The sequence below is a fragment of the Arachis hypogaea genome, chromosome 7 (assembly GCF_003086295.3).
Source record: "Arachis hypogaea cultivar Tifrunner chromosome 7, arahy.Tifrunner.gnm2.J5K5, whole genome shotgun sequence".
NCBI lineage: Eukaryota > Viridiplantae > Streptophyta > Magnoliopsida > Fabales > Fabaceae > Arachis > Arachis hypogaea.
Genome location: NC_092042.1, coordinates 12,057,043 through 12,068,612, shown reverse-complemented (window position 1 = coordinate 12,068,612; position 11,570 = coordinate 12,057,043). Strand labels below are relative to the sequence as shown.

General features: G+C 37.5%; 1 protein-coding gene across 3 annotated transcripts; it reads right to left on the bottom strand.

Moving 5' to 3' along the window:
- Positions 1-2,322: 2,322 nt before the first annotated feature.
- Positions 2,323-5,202, bottom strand: LOC112702482 (ribulose bisphosphate carboxylase/oxygenase activase 1, chloroplastic). Of its 3 annotated transcripts, none has more exons than XM_025753531.2 (7): positions 4,687-5,202; positions 4,055-4,383; positions 3,801-3,903; positions 3,630-3,715; positions 3,015-3,487; positions 2,655-2,936; positions 2,323-2,579 (listed from the first exon to the last, which is right to left on the bottom strand). In XM_025753531.2, the coding sequence occupies exons 1-7, from the start codon at positions 4,729-4,731 to the stop codon at positions 2,464-2,466; spliced, it is 1,434 nt and encodes a 477-aa protein (XP_025609316.1). In that variant the 5' UTR covers positions 4,732-5,202; the 3' UTR covers positions 2,323-2,463. The 3 variants fall into 3 exon arrangements, with proteins under 3 accessions (XP_025609316.1, XP_072056067.1, XP_072056068.1); XM_072199966.1 differs by having other exon boundaries at positions 2,651-2,936; positions 4,687-5,099; XM_072199967.1 differs by having other exon boundaries at positions 4,055-4,471; positions 4,664-4,813.
- Between the last annotated feature and the right edge of the window lie 6,368 nt (positions 5,203-11,570).

Genomic DNA, 11,570 nt, shown 5'->3' with positions numbered 1-11,570 from the left:
AACAATTTTTATATTGTTAAAAATATTATTTGATTGAATCTTACTTTTCAATTATACCGATATGATAAAGGATTACTTTTTTTTTTTAATATCAGAACAAAAAATTTTATGTTATAATGTATTATAATACTTATGTAATACTTGAAATAATAAGACCAAAAATAATGCTGGAAAAAAATTATACAAAAATAATGTACCAAAAATCATTCACTACCCACAAATTAATACAAGAAAAATCATGCACCAAAAAGGTTCATTAGCCGTGCAATAAGGGAATAAGCCAAATCAAAACAAAAATGACAAAAAAAAAAAAAAAAACAAAAGGTAAGCCATCCAAGAAACTAGTTACCAAGCCACCAAGCCACCAACAAGGGAAGTCTGTGTCAAGGGGCCGCAGGGTGTAATTTTCATAAATCATACTTCTAGGAATGCAAAATTTGGTACACATTTCACAATGCTTTCCATTATAAACCCATGTTACATAAAAAATCTCATCCATCCATATTTTTAAATTAATATTTTGATGGTGCAGATTTAATATACACTAGTGTACTAGTAAAATATACTAGTATAGGTGAAATTCTTCGGTTAGTTTAACTCTTGTATCATGTAACACACAACTTCATATATAATATCACTTTTTTAATCTCTCCTCCTGAGTTCTAACACAATAATTATTTCATACTTGTATTGAAATTTTAGTCAAATATTATTAGGATTTTTTAATTACTAATTTGTTAAAACTTTTAAATGTCGAAAATAACTTATCAAATTTAAATTTTAAAAATATCTTTTTAAAAATGATAACACTTATATTTAGTAAATTAAATTAAAAATAAATAATTTTTAATCAGCACAAAAAACAAAAAGTTTGTTTGGTAAAAATTTTTAAAATTAAAAAAAATCATAATAAATAAAATACGATTACTTCATTTTGATGAATCTTGATCCGGATTTGATGTACCCCCAATTTTAGAACGTTACTCCCCTCAGTATATGTTCTCTGTGATTGATAAATTATCAGAAATAGCCAAAAGCAAGTATACACAGAGCAGTAATATTTATAGAAGTAATCTTTATGTTATATGTTATGGTGGTTGCTTGCCTAAATTCTAGAAGACTAAAATAGAAGATATTAATATATTTTATTTAAGAGCAATGCTAGGGGTCAGCAATTTTTGTGATTGTTAGTCATCAACTAGCCATCAATGATGATTTGATGGTGTGAAATTGGTGTAAAATTTCATCCAATGATTCACCTTTTTCTGCTGGTTACATGCTGGCCAAAATTTAATAAAACTGCTAGTCTCTAGGGCTGACAATGGGTAGGGTAGAGTAGGGTTTGGACCCTACCCTAACCCTACTCGCGGGTTGAAAATTTCATTAAAACTCTACCCTACCCTACCCGCGGGTTGAGAATCTCTCAACCCTAACCCTACCCGCACCCTAAAATTCTAAACCCTATCCTACCTTACCCTACCCGTAGAAATATCAAATTTTTTCAAAGTAAATATAAAATTCAATTATTTCGAATTTTATACGTATTAATAACATAAAAAATAAAAAACTAATGCTCTAAATTACTAAATTAACTAACTAATTTAGTTGTTGTTCACTTATTATAAGTCATTGCATAAGAAAGGTTGTGGATTCAACTCTCACTTTTTTCACTATATAGAGAGATTTTTATAAAATATGTGTTATATATGAGGTGCGGATAGGGTAGGGTAGGGTACACCCTAAACCCGTACCCTACCCTACCCGCAGGCATACCCGAACCGGGTTGGGTACCCGCAGGTAGGGTATGAATTGCCAGCCCTACTAGTCTCCTATACTTTCTTTTTTTTTTAAAGTAAATATTATTGATACTATATGTATCTTTAATATTGTCTGCCTTAATCCAAATGTCCAGAAAACTACTTTGTAGGGCCAAACCCAAGCTCAAAAAACAAACATTAGCTTCAGCCTCTCTCACAGTCAGAGAAGAGATTTGTTCTTGAACAAAAAAAGAAAAACAAAGGAAGAGACGGAGATCTGACATGTTGCTGCTAGGAATACTTATTTTGTGTATTTTTCTATTTTGTACTTGGTCCTCATGTCTCTTTCTACGTATAGTATGAACAAGACTTTTGAGCCGTATGTCTTCTCATTCAATTTTCCAAAAAATTAAACCAAGGGAATTTGCACTTCGCAGCTTAAAATTCGTGACTCCAAGAAGGCCATTAGTAGATAAAGAAATACTTGTTCTTAATTTCTGAATATGAATTTTGGCTCGGCAATTTTATATAGATAGAGATAGAGAGAGGGATCGGAAGAATTTGATTTGATATGCATGATGCACAATAATAACCCAAAACTATTATTATTATTAGAGGATAATGATCCATCCAGTAGATTAAGAATATAACAACAAAGTTATTTGATTATCCAAATCTTTGCATTTCTCTCCGATTCGTAAACTTATTAGAATGTGTATAGGCAGGTTCCATCATCACTTCTAGCGGTTGGGTCGAAGTTTGAAGCATTTGGATCAGTGCATCCTTCGGGGACAGGAACACCAATTTGTTGCGCTGCTTTCCCTGCATACATTTTTATTTTTATTAAATTATTTTATGTGACAAGCATATTATTAAGAGAAGATTTTGGGTACTAACCGTAGAAAGAACCACTCTTAATAGCATCTTGGTTGGCATCGCCAAGAGCAGCTTCGTTCAAATACTTGTCAGCCAATTGGACTCTCTTCACATTCTCTTGCTCTTGGACAAGCATGTTTCCGTACTCCAACAACTTTGCCAACGTCATCTTTGGTTGCTCGAACGTTGGTGGTCCTTCCTTTGAGTTCACTAGCTTCTTCCCAACTCCATCAACTCCAACACCAGATACCCACTTCCTCACTTCGTCATCGTACACTCTAGCCCTCAGTGCTCCAAAGAAATCTGCATTCCCAACATTAACTCACCACTAATGTCTCAAATTTTCAACATTAATAAGTTTAGGGAAGAAGATCAAGTTACCAATAGATTGGCCGGGGAAAGTGTCCACAAGTTTAACAATGTCCTCAGGAGGAACATTGTCGGTACGGAAGATTCCGGTGCAGACACCAATCCTGTCCTCTCTCGTTGGCGCCCAGTAGAACTTCTCCATACGGCCGTCACGAATCAAGGGAGCATAGAGGGTGGAGAAATCGTTACCGGTGACCACGATGGGAACTCGAGGATTCTCTTCTTTGTTGTACATTCCTGGGAGCTGAACATTCGTGGGGTTATCGGCGATGTTCATCAGGGTGGCGTTGACCATCTGGTTGTTCACCGTGTACTGCGTAGTTCCACCCATACGACCTGCTCCTGCGTCTAGATCGTTGATGAAGAGGCAGCACATCTTTCCCTTCTTGATTATGTCCGCTGCTTCGCGGTACCGTTGCCTTATCAGCTTTGCCGGCTCTCCGGCGTTTCCGCTTTCGAGTTCTCCGGCACTCATCATGATCGGGCTGTCATGTCATCATATACTCAACATGTAAGGAATGCTAGTATATTACACGGGTTATCTATAAATACATGTATTATTTAACTTATTTTTATTATATATTTTATATCCGTGAACGAATGATGATATAGTAATAACTAACTCACTTGATTCCCATCTTGGCAAACACAAGCTCACATTGGAAAGATTTTCCCTGACCTTTGCCTCCCCAGATACCAAGAATGAGAGGAACCTGTTTAAATCATGAAGAACTATATATATCAACTAAAAGAAGTAACATATTTTAACCAACAATAAGTTAATAAAAGTTAACATGCCTTGATATTGGGCAGAGTCATGAAGTTCTTGCTGATGTGGACAACAAGCTTGTCCATAAAAGCAGGAGCAATGTAAAATCCGTCCTTCGTGTTGTCCATGTACCTAAAATCAAACTCCACTCCATCGTCAGTCTTTAGGTTCGAAGAAAAAAGGGTAATGTTATTTGTACATAATCTCTGATTGATTATGTTCTAATAACATTATTCATTATCTGAATGTGCCATATAAATTTATTGATCTTTGACTCACTCACGTTTTGAGGCCGGTACTGAGGTATTCATAGGAGCTCATGACTGCATAGTGAGTGCCAGTATCCATTGGAGCTTGGAAGAGAGGATCAACCATACCCTTCCCTCTTGTGATGTCTTGCTGGTCATCTGAGATATCATAGGCCAACCCTCTCCATCTGTCCTCATCTGTCTGCTTGTTCTTGTCCTCATCGACCGCCACAATCTTGAAGCTTCCGGAGGAAACCTTGTTGCTGCTGGGGATTCTTGATGTAACCTTCTTCAAGCTGCTTCCAAAGAAAGCTGATGAACTGGGAACTGATGAAGCCACAGCTCCAGAACCATTCAAACTCACCTGCAATGTGAAATTACATTAAGAGTTACTACTCTATTCAAAACTCTAATCAAGTTTTTTTAACTATACAAGAAATCATGAATCGCATCTAGATATATTGATAACTCACAAATTAATGATATGTATGTATCCATAGTCCGCTTGATCATTATTTTTCTAATTTGGTATTTATAACTGATTACTAATTCACACTGCATCCAATCCAATTACTATCTTAATCTTATACATAATTTAAAACTAGAAGTGATAAATTGAGTGAATAGAATTAATTGAAAGTAACAAAGTAAGGTAAAAGTATCATACTAGAGTTCCTTTGACAGCTCCTATGGTTGAAACTGAAGCAGCCATGGCTGTGTTATTGTTCTTGTAGCAGCAGAGAGTAATCGTACTTACTACAGAGGAAATAATGAACACTATAAAGACTTATTATAGTGACTAAGTTGAGTTAAGAGAAAGGAATATAAGAGAATATCTTTCAAGATTGGTTGTAGAATCCTTAACATCCACACAGTGAAGATTAGTTTTTAAGCCACGTGGAAGACATATGTTGTCTCCAAGATATAATAAGTTACCCTTACGAGACAGATATTCTTTGGTTGGAATTTGAGCCATTTCCTGATCCACCAATAATGAGGAGAGTTTACTACCACACAAAATAGGAGCAATAATCCATCTCTTCATGTTCAATCCTATGGCTTGTGTCTAATTTCTTCCACAAGATGATAAAGTTGCTACAAATACTTATTTCAACTTGGTCAACTTAAACAAAAAATGTGAGGTGCCAAATTTAATTTGTGACTCGTATAAGCCAAATGATTCAATTTTCAATTTCATTAAACTATCTTGTAAGAAATGGGCATGTAATTGAATGAAGACCGCCAATGAATTGTTGATTATTATCTAGCTAGTATAGTATATTAAGGCTCCGTTTGGAAAGATTTAGAAGTGATGTTTTACTTGAGTAAACGATTGAATTAGTCTTTAAAAAATTATTTGTTTTTTAAATTGATCTTCGAAATTTTTTTTAATTAAATCCGTCCTTAAAAATTTTAAATTAGTCATGTTAATTCTTTCGTCATTTTATTTGTTGATGGTGTCAAAATTTGCTAATGTGACACATTAAGTGATATTTCAACACACACCTAGAAATTTTTATTGACTATTAACATAATAAGTTTATGAAATTATATCAAATCAAAACCTAATGGTAGAAAAAAACTTGAGACATTGGAATCCCTCAATTTAGGGTTGATTTTATCTAATTTCATAAACTAATCATGTTAATAGTCAATTAAGACTTCTAGGTGTATGTTGGGGTACCACTTAACCTGTTAAAATAGCAAATTTTGACATAATCAACAAACAAAGTGATGGAAAGACTAACAAGACTAATTTAATTTTTTTAAAAGACGAATTTGATTAAAAAAATCTTACAGGGACTAATTTGGAGAACGCGTGATATTTCAGGGATTAATTTGACCATTCACTCTATTTTTTTTTACTTTTAGTTGATAAAAAGTCATAATATTAAGGGTAAAAAACTGAAATAAGCCATGTGGAGATACATATTACAGGATTCAGCCAAAAGAAAAATTGATTCACCAATCAACCAATGCACATATTAATGTAGCTCGAATCACCTCATTTCGAACTTGAATCCTATGTAATTCGAATCAAGCAATCTCGAATTACATGCAGACGTGAAACATGCATAATTCGAATCGATGCAATTCGAATTACTATCACACAAGAAGTCTACATAATTCGACTTGATGCAATTCGAATTATACCTAGTTAATTCGACACAAGTTGATTCGAACTATCCTTGTTTCGCCACTAGTAGTAATTCGAATTGACCTGTTTCGAATTACACTAGATTTTACTATAAAAGGAATTCGAATACACCCCATTCGAATCACTTCTCCACTCTCAGACCCCACCAAATTCCAGAGAAAACGACCCAGATTCGCTTCGACAAAGGCTCGAGCAGACTATTTAGCTGATGGAGGACGATCCAGGTAGACTATATCGGTTGGATGGAATGGCTCATATTGCCGGGGTCATCAATGACGAGTTAGTGATTTTTTTTCCTGGTGCTATATTTTTGTGGTTCTGCACGTGGTTTTTGTTGGTGGTATTGCATGTGGTTTATTAAAGTGGTTTTGTTTGCGGTTTGGTAGGTGGTTTAATTTAGCGGTTTCTGTTACTAGCTTTGCATGTGGTATTGTTAGTGGTTTTTGTTTAGTGATTTTACATGTGGGATTGTTAGTGGCTTTGGATGTGGTTTATGTTAGCGGTTTACATTAACGATTTCTATTAATGGTTTTTGTTAGTGGTATTGCGTTCAGTTGATTTTAGTGGTTTTGTAGATAAGTTTTGTTGATAGTTTATGTTAGCAGTTTATGTTAGCGGTTTATGTCGGTGGTCTTTGATCTTGTTTATGTTAGTGGTTTTGTATGCGGTTTATGTAAGTGGATTTGCATGCGGTCTTGGTAGTGGTTTATTATACTGCTTTTGTATGTGGTTTATTATATTGCTTTTGTATGCGGTCCATGTTTTGACAGCCCCAGCGTTGCATCTCGAGTATGCGGAGGCAGCAGGGCAGTGACTCGATGAGAGATACGTTCCGTACTTGCAGATGGCCAGATTATACCATCTTACGAGGCTGAACGATAGATGGTTCTGATTAGATGAGCCCCTTGTTAGTGCATTCGTCGAGCGGTGGCGTCCGGAGATGCACACCTTCCACATGCCATTCGGAGAGTTTACGATCACACTTCAGGATGTGGCGTACCAGTTGGGGTTGCCAGTGGACGGGCGCTATGTCAGTGGTTGCCTTACAGATTTCCAAATATACATCGAGGGTGGCCGTCCTGCTTGGTTGTGGTTCCAGGAGTTGCTTGGAGTGATTCCTCCTCTGAGCCAAGTTCAGAAGTTCGTTGTAAACTGCACCTTGTTCCAGGAGACTTTTGGAGAGTGCCCCGCGGGAGCCGATGAGGAGACTGTGCGGCGCTTTGCTCGTGCATATATCATGATGTTGTTGGGTACTCAGCTGTTTGCCGACAAGTTCGGCAACCGCATTCACATCAGATGGCTTCCCTACGTAGCTAGGCTTGAGGAGATGGGTACCTACAGCTGGGAGTCTGCAGCACTAGCATGGTTGTACCGGTGCATGTGCCGAGTGGCGAACAGACATGTAGAGAAGTTAGCGGGCCCACTTCAGTTACTTCAGTCCTACTTCAGTTACTTCAGTCCTAGATTTTTTGGCGCTTTCCTAGGTTTAGGCCTGCTGGGTATGATACGTGCAACTGGCCGTTGGCCTCGAGGTACCGTACTCAGACTTTTCTATTTCAATTTAAAATAGTTTATTCCATGTACGCTTCTTATGTTATACAAAGCTGTCACACTTTTAATTAGCTATAACACCGATGTGAGATGCAGGTGGTCAGGTTACAATCCTTCCGGTAGCGAGAAGGGACCTAGAGTGCAGATGTGGAGACTGAGGATAGACATGTTACAGCCTAGTGATGTGAGTATACTAATCGGCTATGTTTATTTAATTAATTAAACTTTATGATTTTGGATCATGAATTGGCCTGACAATGTTGGAATCTTTCTGCAGTTTATGTGGATGCCATATAGCTCTCCCGAGGTAGTGCAGGTTGTCTGTCCGGAGGTGTTGGAGCCTCGGCATACGGCAATGTGGCGGTCTGTGACCTCACTGATATACTTTACCGTGATAGAGTGGCATCAGATAGACAGGATTTTACCGCAGTTCGGTGGAGTCCAGCCCCGTCCGCAGCCCGCCCTGAACATCGACTTTCTGATGTCGAAGGACAGGAGAGGCAGCGATCGTTGGTTCCCGTCGACTCTTCAGTTCTGGCATGTTCATTGGGAGCGCCGTGCGGACCACATTCTTCGGTTCGATGTTGTTGCAGACCCTGGACCCTCACATGACTTCCTGCAGTGGTGGAGTTAGCATGGAAAGAGGTTCTTGTCACCAGAGATGTATTTGGGGGATCCGAGAGCCGTTCCTATTCCTGTGGAGGCGTTGCAGAGGGGTGCTGGGCGAGTTCCTGACATGGATCGTGTTGGCCTCGATACACTTCATCAAGTGTTGACTGAATTGTTGTCCGGTACCCAGCTGGGCCTCAGCCTCTCTCCCCTTGCGGACAAATAGTTCAGCCAACCTTCCATATGTTGCCTTCACCAGCGAGCACAAAGGGAGATTTCTGACACTTTTGAGGATTGAGTTCACACACTCAGAGATATTCGTCGTCATGTGCCCGAATCTCTGGCCCTCATCACAATGCTCTGTCCACAACGAATACTCAATCCGGTTCGTCCAATCACACGTCGCTGGGTCTTCAGACCGCAGAATATCAAACCAGTAATAGAACTCTACCTCGGTCTTAGTGTACGCCGCGTTCATAAGAAGCCTCCTTGCGTCTTTGCCCTTGAAGGTTAGGGCAAAATTTGCTGCTACATGTCGAATGCAGAATGCCTGGTATGCAGCTGGAGGTAGCCATCTTCCATCCGGAGCCTCAAGCGTGGCCTTGATGCCGTCCGATATAACCAGCAGCCCCAGCTGCGGTGTCACGTGCTGACGCAGGTGGGAGAGAAAGAAGGACCAAGACTCAGCATTCTCACCCTCGACTAGTGCGAATGCAACAGGGAGTATGTTGGAGTTCCCGTCCTGTGCAATCGCGACAAGCAACGTTCCCCATACTTGCCATACAGATGGGTGCTGTCAATACTCACCAACGGCTTACAATGCCGGAATGCCTCGATACACGGTAAAAACGTCCAAAATAGTCTGTGAAATGACTTATTAAACCACTGAGAAAAATCCTCATCTGAAATAAATATGTTAGGTAACAAGAAGTAAAGTTGCATAATACCATCCTTAAAAATCATCCTATTTCAGTAAAAAAGACCTGCAATTTTACGAAAAAAATATCAAAACATAAAAAAGTCTCAAAACATCCAAAACACCTTTCTTCAAATATGAAAAATTTAAGAAAAAAAGAATAAAAAAAACTGAAACAACACTGTAGGGACCTCATTAGTTACCGTGTTGGTGGGCATGCATTGGGGAGAGCAGGTGATCTGTGAATCGCGAGGGGAAGGGTTGCGGCGGTGGTGGGGGAAGAGGGGCTACGAGAGTAAATTACAAATCGCGAGGGGAGGAGAGTTGCGGTGGTGGTGGCGGATCGTGTGGGAAAGGGTTGCAGCAGTGGTGGCGACGCCGCAAATTGCAACGAGAACAACGATACGGTGGTGGCAGGCTGCAAATCGCAACGAGGAGGGCGCTGTGGTGGTCGATGTCACTGCGAATCGCGACAAGAACGGCTCTGCGGCGGTCAGCAGCATTGCAAATCACGAGGGAGGCATTGCGGTGGTTGGTGGCGTTCCGGTGACGGTGTAAGTTCCAGACACAAAGATAGCCAGAGAAGAGTGAGAGGATTTAGGGTTGCGTGACTCCTTGATTCACGTTGCAAATATTTACTAGATTACAATCCTAATTTTCAAAATCCTAATTAATGGATATCAATACATTTTTAATTTTAATTAAAAAATAATAATTAATGATTGTTGTCAATAATTGACAGATTAATAGTTAGTTATGTATATTTTTTCTATAATATATAATAGATTTACCTCTTTAATAAAATCAAAAGAGCATTTTTCTTTCTCCCCAATTTCTTTTTCTCCTCCTGGGCAAGAGCTTTCACTCACTCTCTGTATCTTTCTTTTTCTTTTTGAAAAATAAAGCCTCCCATCTCTATCTCTCTCTCCCTCATCTGGCTTATAGCAACTTTTTTCTCTTTTATGTATTTATTTATTTTTAATTTAAAAATATGGATCTCACTTGACTTGGAGACCTACCAACACCCAGGAACCCCACTTCTGTCACCCTCCGCCTATTCTTTCATGATTGCCTCATTCATGTTCTTCCGCGTTTTCTATTGATTATTAATTTATTATGCAAAAATTATGTTACTCTTTTTCGTGCTTCCAAGACAGTTATTCTTTCATCTTCAATTACTACCGAGATTTTCATTTCTTAGTGCTATTTGCCTCTACTTACTTAGATTTAGCTTGTTATCACACTATTATATAGTACTTCTCTTTTTTGTTGGTCTTAGTTCTCTGTTTATTTTCTATTAAAATTTCTTGTTGCTTTGATTGTGGTTTTGATTTGCACTCTGACTGCTATTGCATTGTTACTAAATCAGGATTGCGGTGATTCAGTGCTGTTGGATGCTAGCAATGGCAACAGAAACCATTCCACTGAGAAGGGCTTCTCCCTTCTACTTTGTTCTCTCTGATTAGAAAGAAGGGTATTTTTTTTTTCAAGAATTAGAGGAAGGACGATTTTGAACGCCAAAAATATTTTAGGAATGAGGTTTTGATTTGAAACCAAAATTGTACTTCTCCATTTTCAAAACTAACATGTATGGTTTTAGGCGTGTTCTAACATGTCAATATCTAGATTGTGTATATACTGTGCAATGCGTTCATTTAACCATTTGTCACACACAAATGATAGTTGTTTTTATCAACGATTTTCAAGCACATTCAATTAAATGAGGTTCTCGTTAATTTTCAGTTTGAAGTCGTAATTAACTAGTTTACATTATGCGATGAACATACTGTAATTTAGTCAACCTACCATCAATGAAGAATTTTCTTTCCCCTTTTTATGCAACATCATTTTTAACTATCTATATAACTTGATACTGGTGTGTATGGTTAAGTAAAATCGAATCTATTTTGGTCTGGACTCAACTTTAAATATTCACTTAATATATTTTTAAGACCCTAATTCAATTTTAAATATGATAAAATTTTATTATTTTCGTGCCATTGTTATACTTAAATTTAGATCGGACGAAAATTGGGTCTAAATTATATATATATATATATATATATATATATATATATATATATATATATATATTGAGATTTTAGACTTAATATCAACACAACATATACAAGTTAAACTAAAATTAACATAATTATAATTTTTAAATAAGATAGAATCTTAATTGAATTTTATAATTTTATCTTTTAACACAACATACCTTAAAAATATTCATCGTTTTCTAATTTCTATCACATCCTCTATTATTATTAGGCTCGAACTAAGAATACTTAGTCCATATTATTACCATAACATAATA